This window comes from Rhinolophus ferrumequinum, chromosome 17 (genome assembly GCF_004115265.2).
Source record: "Rhinolophus ferrumequinum isolate MPI-CBG mRhiFer1 chromosome 17, mRhiFer1_v1.p, whole genome shotgun sequence".
NCBI classification, from domain to species: domain Eukaryota; kingdom Metazoa; phylum Chordata; class Mammalia; order Chiroptera; family Rhinolophidae; genus Rhinolophus; species Rhinolophus ferrumequinum.
This window is the reverse complement of record NC_046300.1, coordinates 21,537,128-21,561,141: the sequence shown is the minus strand read 5'-3', so window position 1 is coordinate 21,561,141 and position 24,014 is coordinate 21,537,128. Positions and strand designations below refer to the sequence as shown.

At 34.7% G+C, this 24,014-nt stretch overlaps 1 protein-coding gene and 1 pseudogene across 6 annotated transcripts in view; one reads left to right on the top strand and one right to left on the bottom strand.

Annotated features, from left to right (window-relative positions):
• The window catches only part of CMC1 (C-X9-C motif containing 1), a 69,627-nt gene that overhangs the window by 19,442 nt on the left and 26,171 nt on the right, over positions 1-24,014 (top strand). For 3 of the 6 annotated variants that reach the window (XM_033131957.1, XM_033131955.1, XM_033131953.1), the window contains one exon: positions 2,205-2,294. The exons of 1 other annotated variant lie outside the window; for it this stretch is intronic. In XM_033131957.1, the coding sequence (XP_032987848.1) occupies positions 2,252-2,294 (43 nt within the window). In that variant the 5' untranslated portion in view covers positions 2,205-2,251. The remainder of the gene's footprint in view (positions 1-2,204; positions 2,295-24,014) is intronic. 2 more of the 6 variants (XM_033131958.1, XM_033131954.1) reach the window with 1 other exon arrangement.
• Positions 20,918-21,711, bottom strand: LOC117036760 (60S ribosomal protein L5-like; annotated as a pseudogene).

Genomic DNA, 24,014 nt, shown 5'->3' with positions numbered 1-24,014 from the left:
CAACTGAGCCATCCGGCCGCCCCTCTCTAATGCTTTGTGTATTTCACCTTTGTATATCATGGGTTCATTTTTAGTGTGTCAGAATATTTTCTCTATACTTCTTGTGGCAGATTTTGTTTTACAAAGAAGGTCCCAACATCTTCCATCCCTCATGCTCTTCTTTAATGTGGTCTTGCCACAGTGAATGGAGGCTTAGTTCCTACATTTGAGTATAGGCTGTTTCAGTGATTTGAAATCAGTGTCCTGTGGCAGGAATGATGCTGCCTGGCTCCATGACAGGGTCAGGACAGAAGGCCTTCCTGCTTTCACTCGGTTATCTTGGAGCGCCTGCTCTCCAGACATTCCTTCTCAGGTTGCTCCCTCTCATAACCCACCTGTCGTATTGTGAGAAGCCAAACCAAATGGAGAGGCACGCGTCTGTTCTGCTTTAAAATCGTCACTTCAGCCATTCCAGCCCAGATGTCAGATATGTAAGTGAAGAAAGAAGTCATCTTGGAAGTAAATCCTCCAGCCCCAACTTTTGCAGCTGTGGAAGTCAACACCTGTCATTTGAGTCTGCCCAGATGAGGTCAGACCCTGTGTAGAAGAGTCAGATTGGCTTTACCTTTCTGAATTCCTGATCCATAGGGTCCTTATAAAATGTTTATTGTTTTATGTCACTAAGTTTGATTGGTGACGGTCACACAATAGAGATCAATTCTTTTTCAGTTGAGTTTCAAAGAAGTCAACTTTTCAGTCCCTACATACCTGAAAATACAACGTTGGGTATAAAGTAATTCTCTCTCAGAAATCTGAAGTTATTTCTCCATTGCTTTCTTGCATCCATGTGAAACATGATGTAAATCTTGAGTTTCGTTCCTTTGTGTGGGTATGTTTTTTTTCCCTGTGACGCTTTTAGGATTTTTGAGCTTCAGTCATTTCATCTAAGTGCGTGTAGGTAATCTATAATCCATTCCTGTCCAAGGGCTCATGTCTCTCTGTTTGCTTCAGTATGTTTATTATATGTATTCTAAAGTCTTATTTTCCTTACTCTCAGTTCTCTTAGGAGTTGGTTCCTTCTTGATTAATTACAGTTGGTTTCTCTCTCTCACTGTGTTGTCCTTCATCAAATTAAGGTGATTCTTGGCTCTTTTGTTGTTTTTGTTTGTTTTTTGAGATGCCCTATTAGCCTCTCTGCAGATACTGTATCACTTTGTAGCTGTCTGCATCCAGAAGTTGTTGGGAACCCTGTAGTACCAGGAAATGCTTAGGGGTTCCTAGGTGTGTTATTAGTTACTGGAGAGCTTCCTGATCATCTTTTGGGGATAATTACCTGTTATTTCCTTCTTTTACCTATGGTTTGAAGGCAGCAGGAGAGGTGACCTGCTTGGCTCCTGCTCATGTGTTTCAACCAGTGATACTTTATTTTCCTCCAGGGAAGACTCTTGCTCCCCAATTTTGCTGCTTCAGAGCATGGAGCAAGACGCACTTTTGATATCAGTTTTTTCCTGGAGAAAATCTCTGTGGGGAATATGACTGACTACCTCCTGTCATCTGCTCTCACCTGCCTTTTGTTTTTCAGAGATTCCTGATCATTTTGGTTCCCTGAGAACAGTTCCCCCTTTGTTTTTCAGGGCTCTCTAAGAATTTCAGGAGCGGTGGAACTCTGGAGCAAGTGCCCCGTCTACCATTTTAGTCTAATTGTGATAGTTGTGTTTCAAACGCACAGAAATCTCACAAGCTTTGTTTTTATATGCACACATACTTCCATTTCTTATCTCCTGCCAGTTCTGTCTTTCTTAGGCTACTCTTATTACTAAATAAACTATTTATTTGTGTGTCTCTTAATCTTGGATCTCGGTATCGATAAAAATCATCTGTCCTTGGATCTTCATATCAATAAAACTCTTGTGGATTATATTAATAAGAGAAATTATGATTTTTAGTCTGTGACTTAATTTTGACAAGATTATATGGAATACGTTTGCAGAAATTTTTAGAAAAATGTTGCCTATGTCCCTCACATTTTTTCGGTTGTATATATATAAATAATGTAGAATGATTTTCAGTGACTAAAATAATCACCATTTTATGAGTTTATAAGAGTCAGTTTTTAATATATTTGCATGGCTTTTATTTAGGTAAATCAGATTGCTTATTTTTCCCCTAACCTGGTCATTTACTTGAGACTTTACTATGTTAAAGAAAGATCTTTTTATTTTCAGAGCAGCATCTCAGACATGTTGAAAAAGATGTTTTGATCCCTAAAATAATGAGAGAAAAGGCCCGAGAGAGGTGTTCTGAGCAAGTTGAAGGTAAGATTCAAATATTCATATAAAGATCAAATACATTTTTTATAATATGATCGGAATTTAATCTTTAGCCTTAGAGTCAAGTAGTCAGTGAATTAATATGTATGAATTGCTTCTCACCCTTTCACTGAGACACCAGTATTTCAGCTTTCAGAGCTTCCAGGTGGTGTTCTATTCATTTACAATTTAAAAATAGTCTCTCAAATTATTAGTAAAAAAAAAAAAACATTTTTTCCCAGCAGTGTAGTTACATATAGAGAAAAACCTGGTGTGAATATTTTCGAAAAACAAGTATTCTGGTTATTTTGTTAGGGAAAGAAGAAACATTAAATGTAACATGTACCTGTTTTCCATCTATCAACATATCATATAAATAAATATATATTCTAAGATGATTTTCTTTGGTATCATTGTCCATTGCTGAATTGTTAATGGAATCTCAATAGTACTTACAGTGAGTCTGGTGTTTTTTTAATGTTTTATGTTTTTAAGTGGAATATATTTATGTAAATGCATGCATTAAGCACCCACATGTGCATGTTTTCTTTGGAAAATGTTTTCAAATATTTTTTATAGAATACTCCTGTATTCTATAACTCTAGAGGTGTATTGTTGATTAATGTGTAACATTATAGTGAAAACTGTAAATAAAGCAGTGGAAGGTGAAAAATGACACTATAAATGATGCGTAATTAGAAAAGCACATGGCAGTTTACTGTAGAAATATTTTTTTAAAAAAGTCTACCTCTTCGAATGGCTGTCTAGAAGAAATAGTAGTGACATTTTGCTGACGTAGACTATTTTCCTGGCTCCCCTTCTTCACTTTCCCTGTCATCGTCTTCACTGGGCACCACAGTACTTCTTAGTGAGAATGATGGGCTGCAGCTCCACTACATGTTTCTCTGCAGGGGAGTCAGGCTGTGTCAACTGTAGTTTGGGGACTGTTAGCATCAGTAACATTGGATGCTAGGAACATTTCTGTTCCTCTGATGCTGTCTCCTTAGAGAATGACCTTGGCGATTGAAGGATGGAGGCAGTAAAAAAGATGAGTAGTTCCTCAGAACTGCCCTTGTGTGATGGTCACTTCTGTTTCTTAAATGATTTATGACATATTCCAGTTTTAAATCCATCCATAAATTTGATGTAAATTATACCCATGCATAAATAAATTTATTAATAAATCACCAATAATTATTAGTATCTTTTTAAGGTATTACTCTTGCTTTCACTATGAATTAGTTGTTTAATCAGAGCACTTTCCTTCCACCCTCACTCCCCAGGTGTCAGGAGAAATTAACCCATTGGCACCTGCAGGCAGGGTTCAGTGCACATCTGGCATTGGCAAGTGTCATGCTGATAGTCTCAAGAGATAATCCTCCACCTGCCTCCTAGAACTTTATAGATATATCCTGATTCAGGTGGGGGAGGATAAAACTTTAAAATGGATAATAAAACTGTGGGGTTAACTTTTCACTACCAGGAAAATTTGCTTATTGCTGATACTGTGGTCTCAAGTTTTAGATTTGAGTTGTATTTATGCTGTATTGTAACACACTATTCTGCTATCTAGAATGAAAGCAAGCTAGCTAACTCGATTATACATTGAGTTTTTACTCATGTGATTCACATAAAAATGCAGAATGATTGTATGGCTTTGGGTTTCAGAACTGTCTGCTTACTCTTAGATGGTGAAATTTTATTTTTGGTTTTTGAAATGAGAGAAATAGAGTACAACTTTAAAATATTTATTTGTTTGTGTTCCACAACTACTACTTTGTACAGAAAAGAAAATGTTTAATTTCTGCTTCTTTATCAAAAGTTTAAGTTGTTTAGGATGTTGACATCGTTAAGTTTCTCTCTTATTAACACTCTTAAAATCTTCTGAAGGCTGAAAGCATCTTAAGATTTGAGATCCATTTGGGTTATTTCAATGCATTCATAATTTTTAGAACATGTTATAGGGATTGATTTTTGAACATTTGAATGTTTATAGATAATCATATATTGATTTTTTTATGCCATATGGTCCAAAACAGTGTTTTCAAATCTAAAATTGATTATTTGATAAAGGCATAATCCTTAGTATTCTCCCTGTTTAACCATATGAATTAGGAAAGAATATACATCGGTGCTGCTCAAGCAGCAGAGAACGTCAGCTCCATTGAAACTGAACACTGAGATGCAATTTAGAAATAGGATACTTCTATTGTCGTTTATTTACTATTTATAGCCTTTGCTTTATTAATTATAGAATTTTACATAAAAGCACTATGCATGCTAATTGTATAGTTCTTGGATAAAGATATAGGAATTTTAATAAGTGGTCTGACTTTCTGCTAAGTGCCTGAAACATGATTATGTGGGAAAGCTTTTCTGTTTGATTTTTTTTTGTTTTTTTTTTTCATGTCATTTCAACCCAGTTGATCATAAGAATTGGGTCAGACTGCCAGCAACTTAGGTTTGTGAAGGGAATGGAACAGCTTTTCCAGGGACAAAGAGAAATGAAATCACTTTCAATGAAAGAAAGATGCCTCATTATGCTCACCAACAGCGGTTATTGACAGCTACACTTCCTATTAACAAGGCGCATTTAACTAAGAGTTTGGCTGTTGGATCTTTGGACTTGATCTAATTTGCTAGCATTAATTAGTTTCTTTTGAGCAGAGACACTTGGTGCTCACAGCTATAGATTTGGAGGGCTAATTAGGCTAGAAAATTGAACAGAATGGGGTAAGGCATTAACCTTCAACCATTACCAGCTGGGACACTGATAAAGACCACAGAGTCCAAATGCTCCCCATTGATGTGAAGAGTACCCTAATGAATATCAATTTCAGCCAGGTTGTTATATTCTTACTAGTTCTCTCTTCATTATACATTTTAACCAGCTTCCATGATACCTTCATTGTCTATGGGTACCCTATTGGTTTTTACTATACACTGATTTAGTCTGAGTTGCACATTTCATTTTATGTGTTAAACACAATTAATATTTCCCTTAAGTAGGAGTAACATTTAGAATGTTTTGCTATCATACACCCCCATCCTAAAATGTACTTTTATCTACAGTTACTTGATTCTAATTCTACAGTGAATTTTTATAAAGTCAGAGTAACCTTGCCATTTCACTACAATGAAACAAACTGAAATAAGAAAATCTTAGCTTTTGGATGACAATAAGACAGTTTGTATTAAACTGGTGTCAAACTTCTACGCTATACACCTGAAGCTGAAGTTGAATAATAGTGAATGTCAACTATAATCATATATATATAGTCACAGGATGTGGAGTACAGCATAGGGAATAGTCAGTGGTATCGTAACGCTGTATACAGTGTCAGAGCGGTAGTAGGCTTGAGGGGGTGGGAATTATTTTGTGAGGAGTGTAAATGTCTAACTATTACATTGCTTTGTACACCTGAAACTAATAAATAAATAAACTTGTGTCAGACTTTAAAATCTTTGTCTTTATAAAATATATATACTTTCTTGTTTCCTTTTGGAGAGAAAAATAGTGGCCATCACTTTTTTTTTGACACTGATTTGATGAGTAAAGGTGGTTTGACCTACAGATTAGATATAGAATTGAGAAGCCTTATCTTAATACTGTATAAACTTTGACAGGATTATAAAACTCTGTTAGTAAAGCATATATCAAAATAAAAGGTGTTGAACAATTGATTTAAATAGAAAATTCAAATTTATAATATTTGTTTTTTGGCAGGGGTATTATTATTAGCATTGTATAGAGACACTAAAATAAATGACTAAAGTATACTGGTAGACATTAACACAATGAACACTGAGTACATTGGGAATAGAACTGAAGGAACATTCTAGAATGGCATATCTCTCATCCTCTCCTTTCCCCGCCTCCTGAAACCTAACACAGAAATCCCCGTCCATCGAGTGTGATGGAATCATTGCCTTTTCTTGGCTCTGGGAGTTATCAACTTGTTTTAGGAAATTGGTTGATGACTTCTGGAAGTTTCTTTCCACTCCTGACTTTTCCCATGTGTTTGACTCTTTGCTAACTTAATGATTTATATTTTCTATCTTAGGAATATTTAAAAAATATTTTTATTATATATATTTACAAGTATGCATTCTAGTATTACAAATTTCTCTTCCGGAAATAGAATCTCCATAAGAAGAAGAGTCACTGAATTGCTGTGTTTTGTAAAAATTTCTCATTATATTTTCTTGCTTTTTTGAATTGCATAGTTGGTATTTGATATCAAGGCTCTCTGTTGAATAGTAAAGTTTGCTTTGAAAATAATAAGTTTGCTTTATAGATAATAAGAATCTTCTTTTTTTGTTTTTCCTTTTGCTATGACACATCAAGACCAAAAAGTACTTTGTCGTCAGGGATGGCCTGGAACTTTCTTTAACCTAGCTATATTGTCCTACTCACTGACTCCTTTCATCATTTGTGCCTTCTTTTACCCTGTTTTAATGTTTCTTTTGTATCATTTTCTTCTGTTGCTGTCTTTTTTGATCTTTTGGCCAATAGGTGGGAGTTTAGTTTAAAGGGATTATATAAAATACAAGGAAGCATGGACAGTTTGTTTCTTTGAAACATTATAGAGTATAATTAAATAATATAGAAACTTAATAAAATGCTTCCCTCTTCTATCAGTCACACACAACTGAAAAGTATGTGATTATATTTTGCTAAATTCCAAAGATGTGTCAATAGACAAAATGAAAACCAAAGTCACAATGCTTAGGATGGTCTTGAGGTTTGCAGGCAGAGAACTATCCAAATATCAGTTAAACAAATTGGAGACTATAAACAATCAAAGTAATCAATCTTCTGTCCAACTGTGTTATTTGAACTTGCCCCAAACTTTTCGTTTGTTGTTTGAGCTGTGCCATTATCACATGTATTTTTGCCATTTAACCAGTTCACCAATGTTCATTTACACTAAAATGGAGATGTAACCCATCTTTAGACTGATTTGAATAGATTAGGAGGATAATACCTAAAATCACCAATGCAATGAATATTTGTTATGCATAAGAGTATGTTTTGTACCCTGAGAAATACCAAGAGATATAAAGCACAACTCCTCCCCTTTGGACCTGCACTGGATTCTGTTGGGGGTCCCCAAGACCAGTCCTGGGTTTGGTGATTTGCTAGGAGGACTCATAGGACTCAGCATGTAGTCATATTCATGGCTACAATTTATTCCAGCAAAAGGATACAAGCAAAACCAGCAAAGGGAAAAGGCACATGGGATGAAGTCTAGAGGGTATCATGTGCAGGCTTCCAAGAGTTCTCTTCCAGTAGAGTCACTCAGGATATGCTTAATTCCTGCAGCATCGAATTGTGGTGACACATGTGAAATGTCTACCAGGGCAACCCATTAGAAACTCAGTCCTCAGAGTTATTACTGGGAGTTGATCACATGGGCAGCCTCTGCCTAGCATGTACCAAAATTTTGGACTCCCAGAAAGAAAGCAGGTGTTCAGCATAAACCATATGGTTTGCACAACAGTTTAGGCACAGTGAGCACTTTTATGAATCAGGGTGAGTGGGAGCACTCCCAAAATCCAAGTTCTCAGACAGCAGGACTTTCTGAGGCTGGCAGTATCACGCCTGCCATGTTAACTCTTTTCTGCATATGGACACAAGGAAAGCTAGTAAAAGTTAATTACCAGTAAGTATTTGTGTTTGCCTGTCGGGCCCAATGTCAAACCAGTGGCATCATACGTAGTAGACCTGCATCAATCACAAATACAGCAGAATTATTTGAACAAAGTGTATACTGGTCAAAGTGTATACTGGTCATTATTCATCGATTTAGTGGTTCTCAGTTATATTTGTTAAACTCATACCTCTATCGTAGCACTTAATGCCTTACGATTTTCTCATTTCTGAATAACAGGACAATTTTTTAATAAAATTATAATTGGACATAAATAAGCTCAAATAAAATGGCTAGTTGTTTTCTTCTCAATGAGAAAGGTACTCTATGTTTTAGGTTTAGGAGTAAGTTAAGTTTTCAAATCTGAGTCTTTAAATGACTAACTTAGGAGGAAATTTTGTCAGGGCAGATGAATTTAATATTTTAAACAGCTAGTCTATGCAACTCATCGTTGAAGTTATAAGTGTGAGAGTCTACATTTGAACACAAAAGCAAAGAATCACATGGCTTGAAAGTTAGAAATCTTGTTAAAATGAATAAAAATTATTAACCTAAAATGAGTTACAACTGTTCTGCTAGTACTTCATTAACAAGTGTTTATTATTTTCCTAGTTTGCAGAGACATCAACTTTCAGATTTAGATTCTGATCTGTTGAGAAATTAATCCAAAATTAAATATAGTCTAAACAGTATCATGCTCTCGTATATAAATTCGGAATAAAAAAAATCACACTTTAGTTAAGCTACCCGATGATCCTCCAACATTTGGTAATACTATTTGCGTAGATTTTAGTATTAATCAATTATTACATCACTAAAAATATATCTAAAAGGCAAAAACAGGATTTTCAGTTTTCCTTAAGTACTTGAATGGAACCTTAGTGTTATACGTATGTAACCTTAGTGTTGTATGTAACATAGTCACTCAAAAATATTTAGTGATACTTCCTGTATGCTAGTCACCGTTGTATGAACAGTGAATAAAACAGACAAAAATCCTTACCATTATATCCCTTACATTTCAATGAAGGAGGGAGATAAATATTACAAGTTGTTATGAGCAAATACAAGTGATCTGGAGTGAAATAAAGTTGGGTAAGTGCAGTGGGGAATACTGGTGTTAGAATGGGGCTGCAGTCTTTGATAGGTGGTCTGTATAGGTCTTACTGAGAAAGTGACATTTGAACAAAATTTTCAAAGAAGGTAAAGGAGTGATATACGCAGATATCTCTGGGAAGAATGATGTGAACAGAAGGAATAGCACGTGGAAAGACTGAAGCGGGAATTGAAACTGGCCTGCTTGAGGAAAACAAAAGAAGTCACTCTGGTGGATGGTGGGAAGTGAGGAGTTTAGCAGAGTGATTGGGGTTAGAGTCATTTAGGGTTTTGTGGTCTTGTAGGTATAGAGAGAAATGGAACGATACCGACGGTTTACAGCAGTGGAGTGAGACCGGATCTGATTTACAATGGAAAGGCTTCACTCACTGCCATGCTAAGAGTTGATGGAATGGAGCAAGGGCAGAATCAGGGCCACCAATTTAAGGATGTGAGTGTGATACTGCAAGTGACAGATAATAGTGGATCAGAAGGGTGGTAACAATGGAGATGAGGAGACTGGGCACATCCAGGATATATTTTGAAGCTAGAGGCAAGAGAGAAAGAACTGACTCCCTATTTTTCATCCTGAACAAGTAAAAGGATGGAGTTGTAGTTAACAGAGTAGTTAACAGAGAAGAGGAAGACCGTATGGAGAAATTGTATTATTTTAGTTTATGGTTATTGAAAACTCAGGTGTTTAGTTTTGGATATGTTAACTTTGAAACCATTGTATTAGATAGTAATAAAAATCAATCACTCTTTTAAAGGGAAACAAACGAGTAGAATGTCCAATTTTGGTGGTCCTGGTGTTTTTCTAATATTTTTGTGTAAATAGTGCAAGTTTTCTTAGTGTTCATTAGGGATAAATTTTCAGCTCGGACAGTGGATAGATTAAAAACTGATATTTTTATTTCTCGGTTTTCTTTTTGAAATTCCACATAGACCAGTTCCCTTCTAGAACAAATCATAACTGATTTGTTAATTCAACAAACTATGCTTAAGTACTACTATGTGCAATTAACGGTGGTAGGTACAGTGGGAGATACAAAGACATGGTCTCATAGCACAATAAAGAAATTAAGTTACCTATTCAGTAGCATATGACCTGTCATTAGATCAGAGTTGATATTAGAATCCAGGTGTCTTAATTCCCCGTCTGGAGCTCTTTCCATTATAGCATAGCGTTTGACTATGTCTGAGTTAGCAAATACAGTTCATCTGTGTGACTTTAATCAGTTGGAAGTGACAGCCCAGCACACTGCGAATGGGATCAATCAGAAAGAGCGTCATTAGATCAATGTGTCTCATGAGTGGTAGACTTGGTAGGTGATGATACGCTTTGCCTAGTATTCCTTCTGATCTTCGTGCCCGTTTATTTCTAGTTACTACCTTTTAGTTGCTGGATTGCACTTGCTATGTGTTACTTATCCCAGACTTCACCAAAATGGAAATTATTGTCTTCCTATAGTTTAAGCAATTTAAAATTTTTATTTCATTTTCTGGGAACCCTTGTAATATCACTTCTCGTAGCACTCACTCTTTTTTGGGGCCATAGCCCTACATATGCAAACTATGTACCATTTACTCACTAAAAATGCAGTCATACCTACATAGCATACTAATTAGACTGAAGTGTTGAACTAAAATGTTTACTTTTATGATGTATAATGAACAATATCTACTCTTTGATGTTTAGTTTTTTACTGAAATTGGAACTCTTTCTTGATTTTCATTACTTTATATCTTATGAAAAATACAATTCAGTAAAATACTGTGTGGTAATTAAAAGTTGACTTTAGGAAGGATCCTTAACAAATGTGAACATGTTCATACGCTGTTTATAAAAAACATGATATAAAATTGCATACATGGTATATAATCCTAATGATAACAAAATAATAGATATATGTAGGAAAAAAGAACATTCAGAATTTAATAATAAGTATCTGGAAATATGGGAAGGAAGGAGGTGGATCCTAAGTTCTTTTTCCTATGTGTCGTGTTTTTTATATTCTCCACAATGGAAACATCACTTTCTTTAAACAAACTTTTTTATATCCTGCGTGCACAGATTATAAGTGTATAGCCTAATGAATTAAGACAGAGTAAACATACCTGCATAGCCACTTTTGAGGTCAAGAAATAGAAATGACCAGAAGCCAGCCTTCTTTGCGTCCCCTCCCACTCACTATCCTTTCCCTCCTCCCGGAAGGTAACCACCACTTTGGCTTCAACTGGATACATTAATTTGCCTGTTTTTTTGTTTTTGTTTTTAATTTAAATGGAATCATACGAGTACAGTGTGTGTTCTTTTGTGTCTTTTAGTCATCATTGTATATATTAGATTTCTTTATGTTTTTCCGTGTAATAATCCTTCATTTTCATTATCATATAGTATCATTTTATGAATGTGCTATAATCTATTTAACCATTCTACTGGATGGTTATTTAGGTCACTTCCAGTTTTTATACAAAGAATACCCCTGTAAACATTTTTGTTTATGCCCTTTGGTACCCATATTCCATACGGGATTTCTTGGTCTTATGATATATATAATTTCAACTTTAGTAGATAATGCCAAAAAGACTTCCAAATGACTGGAAGTGTATCCCAATTTTAATAACAACCATAAAGGAATATGGGAGGAAGAAGGAATATGGGTGATTTTTTAAAAACTTCTCCATAAAATAATAAAAATAAAACTGTAATGAATGAAATGTCATATTTTATAATACAAAAATGATATAGAAAATAAATTTTTCTGCATGTCATATACAGATAAACATAATAGAAAGATCACAAACAGAAGAATATATGTCTAACATATATGTGACAAAAGTTTGATATCCTTAGTGTATAAAGACTTAGTATCAGTAAGGAATTGATAAACACCCAATTTAAAAAATGAACAAAGGACACAATTCCTTTTTGATAACTTACATATTAAAAATGAAGAATATTTCCTTGACTTTAGTGGCTTAATTGCAAACCTCACCCTATACTACTACATGTAACCAATAAACTTGATGTTACTTAAAAATTCATATTGGAGAAATTGAACTTCTGGCGTGGTCTATTAGCTCTTATTACACTTGTTCTGAAGAAAACACCTATAAATTATGAACAAAATTTAAAAACAACCAACTGAAGTTATTGGAGGGTAAACAAAAGCAGAGGGAAATCGGGGAAATCAAACACTGAAGGCATAGTACTTACTAGGTGTTTCTGCCCTGTAGAGTGGCTGAGACTCTGACCAAAACCAAGACAAAAATACTTTGGTGTTAGTAGTTTGAAGAACCAAGCACCGGGTTTGGTGTAACTGCAGGCCCCGGAAAGTCTTATTCATGTGTGGTGGGGTGAGGGTGAGAGGAAGAACATAAACCCCAACGGAGCCAGTGACTAGGAGCCCTCACGTGCTACGCATAAATTCTGCCTATACCTCTGGCTCAGTTCTAAACTACATATGGTGCAAATTCAAAGCAGCTCAGTTAAGGCTAAAGGAACTGAAGCAAAAAGTTGAGCTGCTCCATTTAGGGGGGAGAGGATTCCACAGTTTGAGTGCAGAGAAGAAAACTGCTTAAATGAAAAAGAAAGAAAAAAAGTTCTTCAGAGAGAGAGAACAGAATCCAAACTTTTTACATGTCATTCACAGTATTGGTGATACAATGCTAAATTACTCAGTGTGCACAGAGACAGGAAGATATGACCCATCCTCAGCAGAAATCAAGGGAGGCTAACTTCAAGATAATTAAGACGTTAGAATTAGCACATGAGGATTTTAAATCAGCTGTTGTAATTGCTTTAGAATGTAAAGGAAAATATTGCAATGAATAAAAAGACAAGAAATCTTAACAGATTTCACAACAATAACAAAAGACCCAAACTGAAATTCTAGAACTGAAAATCATAAATATCTCACATGAAAACTTCAGAATGAAAATGACAGAAAGAGTCATAAACCTAAGGATAGATCAAAAAGAAATATCCAATCTAAGGAACAGAATAAAAACAGATAAAAAAACGATGAAGAGACTCTCAGGGACCTGTAGGGAAATATCATGTGGATAACTTAGGGAACTAGGATTGCATACCTACCAGGATCGCTACAATGAAAACACTGACAGCATTCCCTAAACACACACCAGCCCAGTGACCCAGCAAGCTGCCCAGGAGAAATGAAACATATCTGTACAATACTTCTATTAGCTTATTCATAATAGCCAAAAATTGAGAATGGCTCAGGGATCTCTTAAGAGGAGAAGGGACAGTCTTAACTGTGGTATCCTCATACAATGGAATACTGTTCAGCGGTAAACTTGAATACACTTGTACACAGCAGCAGAAATGAATCTCAAAACAATTGATCTGAGTGAAATGTAAATATAAAAGAAATATGAAAGTGGAACAGGCAACATTTGTGGTCTTCTAGAATAGGCTAAACTAATCCAAACAATGGTAACACCATTGAGATAGGAATGGGACAGGTATTGATTGGGAAGGAACATTAAAGGAACTTTCTGGAGTGATTTTAATGCTCTGTGTTGTGTAGATTTAACTTAAACTTTTGTTTCAGTTAAGTGCTTGCTGTGTTTTAGATTTGTTTATACCATTTTATATCAATATCATCTAATAAATAAAAAAATGTAAACAAATTTAGCGCTCTAATCATGTGCCTAATGAAGTATTTGTGGGTAAGAAAATATATATAATGTATAATGTTGGCAAGGTTTTGGAGAAGCAGGTATTTACACTGCTGGTTGGGAAAATAGATGAGCACAACATCATGAAAGGGGTTTGTGAGTAATTAAAAAAATTAACAAAAATTCATAAATGTGCTACTCCTTGACCTAGCAATTCTAGTAGGAAATGATCAGAGATGTGCAATAAAAGATGCATTAGTATGTTCAGCACAGCATTGTATATAATATGGAATGTTGCCAAAAACTTAGATGTCAGTAGTGAGATTGGTTATAAAAATTATGGTATAGCAAATGATACACATGCATTTGTGATTATAATCAATGTGTTATTGCTATGAGAGACTAGTCATAATATATTATTTTCACTCGGGTTGGCAGTCTACAGCTTGAGAGTTAAATTTTGCCCGCTGCCTGTCTCTGTGTTTTATTGGAACACAGCCATACTCTTTACTTACATATTGCTTGGGACTTTTTTCATGCTGCAGTAGTAGACTTGAGAGTTGCAACAGAGACTAAACAAAGCCTAAAATATTTACCATATGGCTCTTGGCTGAAAAAGTTTCCCGACCCCTGGTTTAATTAAATTAAAATTAAAAAATACAGGAAGGGCTACCAAAATTCACTAATGCCATACATTTTTTATGAGCACGTGTCATGTACCGAGCACTGCACATGCACTGCTCTGTGTAGATGCATGTGACGGAAACAGATTCCATCCTTGTTCTTATGTAGTTTAAGTATGGCAGGGGAGATAGTTATTAAATAATATTTAAATTAAAAGTATGATTGGTACTATGAAGAAAGCTGTGAAGAAATGTTCGCAGAAGTTATTTCTTGGTATTGGGAAGATAACCTGACATTTGCTTCTTCAGAAATTTTTCAGACTTTGTTATAATACTGCTCTTCACTTACAGAATTCATTTTAACAGCATGCTTACTAACTGTGTTTTGAATGCCTATCACATGTTCAACATTGTGAGAAGTGTTACAGAGGCAGAGTAGAAGTATGAGACTTGCTGTTAAGATCCTATTGTCCAGTTGATGAGAGACAAACCAGGCATATATAAAGTAGAATTACACCATATAAAACAATGTACAATAAAATATCTTCAGTTTAGAAAAAAGAAAAGCCAGTGAATTCTGATTTAGTCAGGTGAGACTTAATGAAAACAAGGGGCTGTGAACTCACCCTTGAAGTACCTATGGTTAAGGATTGCGGTGAGTACAGAGAAGCTGGAAAAGCGTTTCAGACTCAGGGTTGAAGACACAGAGTGAGAGTGGGCGTGGTTTGTCTACACAGCAGTAAGGGCACTGACCTTAGGAGACCGGAGGTACGTTTTGGGGGATAATGACAAATAAAGACTGGGAGTCAAGCTTGATTTTGGAGTGCCTTGAAAACCTTAAGCAGTAGTTTCGGTTTGTTTTCTAGCAAGAAATCAGAAGTATCTGAAGTCTCTGCTTTCTCCCTTTCTTTCTCCTGTCTTCCCAGGAAAAGACTTTATACAAGTAGAATTGAATGAAGATTAATTCTGCAACAGAATAGAAGACAAATTGACTACTTTCTTTTCTAAATGTTGGATTTCGGCATTTTTTTTAATTTTTATTTTTAAAACTAGAAGCTGTTGGTCATGAAAGTGACAGGCTGTATGTGTTTGCCAGAGCTAGAAGGGCCACCCATCTCAGACGGCTTTGGTATAACGTTACGCTGGCTTGTATGAGAAGTGTCAGGCTGCTGTGTGAGGATGAGCGTATTTCTACATGGTTAACTGTGACATAGTCCTTTTTGTCATTCTTACAGGTGTCCTTAAGCATGTATTATTCAGCATGTATTATTCATTATCTTCTCTAGAGAAATTGATTAGTCAGATTTGTCAGATTTTTAAATCTGACATTTTTAAGTTCTCTAAGCTACAGAAAAATCTCTTTGGTCTAAGAATGGCTAAGTAGCTAAACAGTTTATTCTCTTAATGTAATGTTAGTTGACTTCTGCGTACATAGTCTGAAAGTTCCCATTGGCACAGTGTTTTTTCCCCCCAATCAACACCAGTAGCTTTACTCTGCATTCAAATAGAATGCCTGTTCTTATCTTTAAAATGCATGAATGAATAATCTGTTTATATTGATTTTGTATTCCTTTGATTTTTCACCATAACCTTAAAACTGGTTCTAATGATGAACAAACTCAAAAACACAGCACAAATTTAACTCTGAATCCATATTAGACCTGTTTTCTTACTTTAAATATCTCTTACTTTAAATATCTCTTAGCAAAGCTTGAGAAAATCTTACTGGATTCGACTTGTTAAGACATATTATTTTTTTTACAAGATTTCCAGGTCATCACACACAAATTCAGCTTTCTGTTGACTTTCTGAATTTGGCCATGTGTTTATTACAAGGTATTTCTGTAGTTCAACCCCATACTTAAACACCTTCCTAGTCAGTGACATTGCCAAAGAATTAAGTCTTGGATAGAACTTGTGTTGGGCAAAATCTTTAAATCTAACTTTTTTCAATGTCCTTTATATAAAGGATTAGATAATTAATTAGCCTTAGGTCAAACCATAATATGGGGTTATATCAAATACAGTATTAGAACCCAGTTCTCTCTGCAAAACATATTGTCTCACTCTTTTAGTTGTCTTTCTAAGCCTTTTGGATCTTTGAGCTCAGGGGATTTCATTTCCATTCTGACCGACTTTTCCAGACAGACAGTAGCCCTTTATTGTGGTGGAAGCCCTTTATTGCGTGAGTAGAAGTGATTCTATTCCAACTCAGTACAGATTAATACAGTTAAGCCCTTGCTTACTTGACTCATCACTCACCCACATAAACTGAACTAGAGCATCCGAGAAGAAGAGTCAAGACTATATTTGGAAATTTGATACTTTGAAGGGAGCTAGCCTACTCAATGAATCCTAGATTGTGTCAGTACAGGGTACAAACTCTAATTTAAGATATATTGCATCCTATTCTTTGCCCATCATATATCCTACATGTTTATTTTATGCCAAGCTCATAAAATACAAACTTTTGAAAGATGGAATTTCTGATCATATTGAAGGTTTGTTTGACTAACCGTACTTTTTGATGTACTGATGTGAAAAATTGGGGCTGTTTGTTTTTCTCTTATTTTGGCCTCAGGAGACCATGTGTTCAACTTACATATGGTTGATTTATTAAGGGACTCTTGGACCTCATAGTATCCCATGATTTTTCAGAGTGGACCTATTTAGTCAATGTTTCAGTATTAAAGGATTCATGCAGTTTCTTCTGTGTTACCTTTTTCTTCCACATCTTCCCTGGTTAAATCTATTCAGATAATGACATTCAAATCATCATATTTTTATGGCAGAACCTCTATTTTGCCATTATGATTGCAGTGCATTTGATTTTCATCTCTCACACATAGGCTAGATCAGAAGTCCTCAACCCTTGCTGTACGTCAGAATTATCTGGGAATCTTTTTAAAAATACCAATGCGTAGGCTTCTCTCCACAAAGAAAGCTGTTTTTGTTTTTTCCTTTTTTTCAAAGCTCTTAAGGTGATTTGGATATACATCCAAGATTTGGAAAACAAAGGATTAGCCAAAGGTACAGAATTGCCACTTACAGCGGCACACAGTAACAGGATTTTACTCCTGTCCTCAGCTCGTTTTGTGTATCCTTTTTGTTGAATTATAGTTGGCAATACTTTCTTATGTTAGTTTCAGGTGTACAGCATAGTGATTTGACATGTATTTACTTACGAAGTTATCACCCCGGTAAGTCTAGTAACCATCTGCCACTGTACAAAGTTACTACGGTGTTAGTGACTGTGTTCCGTCTTCTGTACAGTACATCCCCATGACTGACTGACTTTATAATTTGAAGTTTGTATTTCTTAATCATTTTGTGTGTTTAAAGTTACATACTTCTCTACCTAGAGCACTCTTTTGCATATAAACTGTAAGTTTTTGGTTGCTTTGTTATTGTTGCTATTCTTAGTTTTTATGTGTGTGTTTCCTATTTCTTGAACTTTTATTTCCCTTACTTTCGTCTTGGAAGTCGAGCCCCAGGTTCCTATGCCAGCCTTCAAGTTCTTTTCCAGTGGGCCAAAGATCCTTAGCAAACTTTTAGGAAATAATGAACCCAAGTATGCTCTTGTAGTCACCCGCTTTTTATCCTATAAATTATATGACTGCTCCCTTTCCTGCTTTCCTATTCTGAAAATTACTAACCTCATGGCACACACCCTCCTCAGTAGCTTTTCTCTTCTTTGCGTTCCATCATTACATTCTTTGGTTTGTCAGATTTCATATATAGATTCTAATCTAAATGAGCAGAGATTGATATGTGATCGTTTTCGATCCCTGAGTCCACAGGATGCAATGTGAATAATTAGTTTATAAATTTAGTGAAGAAAATTATTGTGACATGGTGAACAAGGCTTTAACTAGCATGTGCGTGTATTCTCTGCCCTCACCAAGATGGTGGTTCTGGTGCTGAGCGCAGTAGATAGAGTTGCCTGCTGGGAAGGAAGGCCTTGTGTGCTGACACGTTTACATTCAAACTTTGTTTACACACCGAGTTAAAATTGTATTCCCGTCAGCGTGTACATATTGTGTAGTATATATACAAACAAGAATTGATCTTTTAAAAATCTTATTGGGGTTAGGAGAAAACCACATGATTTATCAAGCTATCAGTTTATTATTATAATCCTGTATGTCATCCAAGTAAATTCTCAGCTCATTCTGTTATGTTACTCGGGTGGTACATACATATTAGACTTATATATGTTTCTGAGTTTCACTAAGAAGAGGCTGAGTTGTATAGATTAGTAGCCTTGCTAACTAGTATCCTTTCAGATTGATACAGTAACACTTTTTTTTCTACATCATTATTTGAGTGGGCCTAATTGAATATTAATTAATACTTCTACTTTGATTTAGAGTTAGCTTAGATGGACACTTAGGAAACCTCTTCATATTTTTGAACTTGAGGAACATTGATTTTTCCTATAGTGGGTTATATTGGGTAGTTCATATAGGGATAATTGTTACTGAGATTGGATTCTTCACTTCTTTTCCTATACAATTTAACATGCCATTTAATGAATGTAAAGTTATGCAAAGCATTTATATTAAATAGACTTGTTAAGTATGTCTTTCCTATCTGCTACATGGTTCCTACCGAGAGTGTTAATATTCAAATATTCGTTTATGATGTGTTATTCAGGAATAAGAATATACCATATTCTTGATCTTTGAATTATAATTGTTAAAGAATACATTCTATAATGATATTTTCATTAGTGGGTGGAATATCTCAGTTTTTTTCCCTTTCTATTTCCCTTTTGTTTTGAAGGTAAAGTTCCCAGGTAAATAGGTCATGGTATCTATACACTGGTTAGGAAATGAAGTACATTATGAAGTAAAAATTGAAGCTCAGTTGCCCTCTAGGGGTTCAGTTTTAACACAGCACTTGTAGAAATACTTTCATGAGATCTTTTTGGGGAGGGATAGATCTACAAATAGAGGAGTTCAATTTTTTATTTTCTGTTTGAGTGTGACTTGTCAACAGGAAACTGATTTTGACTATTTGTTGCAAAAGGGAACATCCCACTTTTGTAACTTACAGACAGGTTAATTAAACATCCTTTTTGGTTTTTTTTTGGGGGGGAGGGGTTAAAGTCAGAGCACCTGTGCCTCAATAATCCAACCATCAATATATTTTCAAGAATTATTTGGTGACCAATCCACAAATTCTTTTCTAACACTCTTTTGTCTCCTTAGTGTCATCTCTATAGTACTTTTAGGTCAGCTCCCTCCCCTTTTCTGCCAAAAGTCAATACAGGCCTCAGTGAAGTGGTTTAGTCATGAAAATGAATGCTTTCAGAATGTGTTCAAGAAATTTTCTTCTTTTGGTTTCCGTACCTTTGATTGGCATCTTTGTATGGATTAGTGAGAATACTTCTACTAGTTTGAAACACATTGGCTGTTGGCTCTTTAACCTAAATAGTACCCAGCTTTTGCGTTGCTTGAGGTCCAGATGATTGTTTTTGGAATCTGTGTCTGCTACAAAGTGTTGTACTTTGTAATTGTAGAATTAGTTTCTTACTGTTTGGTATGAGGGAACGATTTTTTCCTATTATTGAAAATGTTAACTAAACTTGGTAAATATGGAGTTTATTTTGTGTGCAGATGTTTAAATATTTTGAATATTTGAGCACATTTCAATACCAAATATGAAAATTCACATGCTTCTTGATTTGTTTTTAAAAGATTTGTGTGATTTATGTGTATGTATTTTAATAATGCTCTTATATTCCTGTTGCAGGATGCTGTAAAACTTTATCCCTCTTAATATATAATTTTTTTCACCTCAGCAGTTTTGTTGAGCTTTTCCTTTCTTTTTCTCATGGTTATGGAAAAACCTCCATTAAAATTGTTAAACCCTAGTTTTAATTATCTTATTTTTAAAGTTCAGCTTTTATTTATTATTTTAATATCTGAGAACCCGTATTGGATTTTAATATATATTAAAATAATAAATTGGCTATAATATAGATTTGTGCTGTCCTGTGTAATAGTCACTAGCACGTTAGCTACTTACTATTTCTTAGTAGCAATAGCCACATTGCAAATGCTTGATGGCCACATGTCACATGTGGATAATGCAGATATTGCTAATTTCCATCATTGTGGAAAGTTCTGTTGGACAGCGCTGGTAATAGAGACATGAATCATCTTTTTAAGTGTATTTTTTAAAAACCATTTTAATAAGGTAGTTCCCTCTGCAAAATGAATTATATGAAAACATATGTCTTTATATTTTCTTTTTTATCCAAAGAATATTTTTGAAAATAACTTATTGAAACTGGTCATGTATGAAGTAGTTTTACCTATTTAAAGATCAGCATATATTTCTGATTACAAGCTAAGTGATATCAAATGTTTTAATAAAAATTATATATTTTTGAAATATGTTAATACATCTACTTTACCTCCATCTTGTGGTTGAAATATATGGAAATCTTGTTCTTAGGAATATAATTAAACCACATTGACATATCCTGTTCCTTCCCATTACTAGAAATGTAACATTAAGTGTTTACTTATTTTTTTGATTGGTGAATAAGTTTATTATTGCCTTTACATGAAAAATCTTCATAGAAAATTGTGGTTTTGGTATATTAGCTCTTAGCAGCTTGTTCCTGAGCTCTGAGGATGCTTGCCTTCTTCTGAGCTACCCCATCTTTCTTCTGGGCAAGAGTCATTTTGGGGCGGTTCTACCTCTTCTTTTTAATTTCTTTCTTAGGTTTCTTCTCATAGACTGGATTCTCTCGTATAGCAGATGAGCTTTCTTACACATCTCCTCCGCATCTGGAGTTATGTTGTTCTTTATGTGTTGAGAGAATTGTTTCTTATAAGTGTCTTTATCTTCTTCCGTTAGGTAATGCATATAATCTGCAATGTTCTGACCCATGATGTGTTTCCAATATACTTCCACGTTGAATTCCTTACTTTCTGAATTATAACCAGGGAATTGTTTGGTGCTGTGAGGAATAGGCAAGCCTCCATTCACAGCTCCGTTCAGGGACCCAAAATCTTCATTTCCAGTAGTAGTTCTGGCAAGCCCTGCAACCAAGTAGCAAGTGAAGGCTGCAGGTTCACCACCAGTGCTTTCCATGGCGTATTCATCCCCGGTCATGCAACATAATTTGTCAGGCCAACCTTCACACCACACTTAGGGAGCCCTTGAGCATAAGCTGCACAGACTGTCATATGGGCATAAGCAATCTGACAGATGATGTCTCTCTATCATCCTATATTTGGGTGTGTCGTACTTATTTTTATCCTGGATTACCAAGCATTTCCGAGCATAGTAATCAGTTTTGCTCTCTCATCGTCTTCTAAATTTCACTTGGTATCTCTTGAAGTAGACCTTATTCTTGAAAACTTTAACAAACCCCATCCTGCAGAACAGAGACCTGAGTTTGTGGCTCGCCAGAGACCTGCCGTCCCAGTATAGCTCCGGGGGTTAAAAGTGTGTTAAGTGTTTATTAACAAAGTTTTACGTCTTCCTTACGGAGCCAATTAAAAATAATTTTCGATTTTGTAATCTCTAATAAGGGGGAAATCCTGAGCTGTAACTGGCCTTCTGAATATGTTGGAGTATTAAAACAAGGAATATAAACATTTTAATCATGGTTGAGAGGAAAAATAAATAACAAAGCTTTAGCTGCTTACTTGGCAAATGTAGTTTGGTATTAAAGAGGATTATGATGAATATGTTTCTATGATAAATCTATGAAGTTTCATAAATTATTTCTTACTGACAGTATCTTTTTTCTTTTTTTTAAATTAAAGTTCATTGGGGTGACAATTGTTAGTGTAGTTACATAGGTTTCAGGTGTACAATTCTGTAATACATCATCTTATATCACGTTGTGTGTTCACCACCCAGAGACTGACAGTATTTTAAAATGACTTTCATTTTTATAGTTTCTAGTTTTTGAAGGAGCTTACAATTCTTTTATGGATAACTGTAATTGTAAAATTATTTTTGGAAATAAATGAGCATTAAAGCACTTTGTAAAATGTAGCATTCTATACAAATGCATAAAGTTATCTTAAAAATACTTAATGTGAAATATCAAAGGTTTAAGAACATTTGAAATCAGATTTTTGTATCACTCATTTTCTTTTTAATGTTAAAAATTTTTAAAAATTAAAAAAAATTTCTTTTTAATTTTTTGCAACTAAATATGTGTGTGTATATATATGTATATATATATATATATATATATATAACCTAATATTTTTAAATTTTTATGTCATTTTAGGGCTGTTTTTGAATTAAGACTAACACAATTTACAAAGCAGTATTAATTTAGAGTTAAGTTTTTATATTGCTCTAGGATTTTAAATGAAGATATTAGTTACATTCCAAGAGTTTAGGAAGAATTTTGTGCAAGAAGTAGACTTTTCAGTTAGGTTAGATTTGAATGCCTTGTTTTTTTAAACTCAATTTATCTTCTTAGTAAATGTTGGGAAAGAAATAGCCTTCAAATTGGTAGTGTCTAAATTACCACTTTGTTTAGAAGATATCCCAAGTAGGAGTTCAATCATGAAAGCTGAATATCACACAAGATATTTGTGTGGCAGTGAGCAGAGAATAGCTTGATTGTGTAAGACTGGTTGTGGTTTAAGGTCATGTTTTGGTGCTCCTTGATAACCAAGGAAAAAGTCTCGACTTGATATCATAGAAAGCAGGGATTTATTTCCTTGTAGAGAAGATTTTTATTTAGGGGAAATTCTGTGATCTTAGAAACTTAGCACTAGATGGAGCCTTCGAGGCTGACTAGTCCCACTTTAGGAAACAATATGTGAGCCCTCTTCCCCAGTTCAGGCTTTCATTTATTTCCCCCAGCATTTCTTGTTCAGTTTTTAGAAAGCATCATTCTTTTAATAAAAATTATAAGTACTCAGTTTATATGATGTAAGGAACATGTTCTTCATATTCTGATTTTGGACAGTATTGTTTCCCTGATTTGAAAGTATTATTATTTTTGCCCCATCGTCTGTCTTTAAAGTCCCAGTTTTTCTAATTTCTATTTTTACATTGTCAAAATTTGTAATACTTAAATTCTTTCTATAACCATAAATTCAGGGCTTACTACATCTTCTTTCCTTATTTCTTTGATTTGATTTGAATGGCTAGATGACATTGTCAAATTGCTTATTTAAGAAGAAAGTCTTTGGGTTCTAAAATCCTAGATATCTTTAATATTTGGAAATGACTGCCTGTTAACTTATATATGTATGACATATAGGGTGGGTATAAAATTGTCAGGCCATTATTTCTTTCCCTCAGAACTTTGTACATATTGCATTACTAATTTATGACATTGAATGTTGTCTGGAAAGTATGAAACCAGCCTGGTTTTCATTCCCACCCCACCCTACAACCACCCTGCCATAGGTGATTTGATTTTTCTGCTTGGAGACTAGAAAAATTCTTTATCCTTGAATTTGATAACTAGGATATATTTTGGGTGTCGTTTGTTCTGTATTAGTGTTCCCCCCCCCCCCAGAACATATTGTGTCCTTTTGCTTTGTAGATTCAATTCTTCATGTCGGAAAACTTTTCTTAAATTGTCATTTAAAATATATTTTTTTTCTTTTTTGAATTCTCTACCTCAGAGATAGCAATCATCCTTGGAATTTTGAAATGGGATTAACCCTTGATGTTATTTGCTACATAACAAATTACCCCAAAACTTGGTG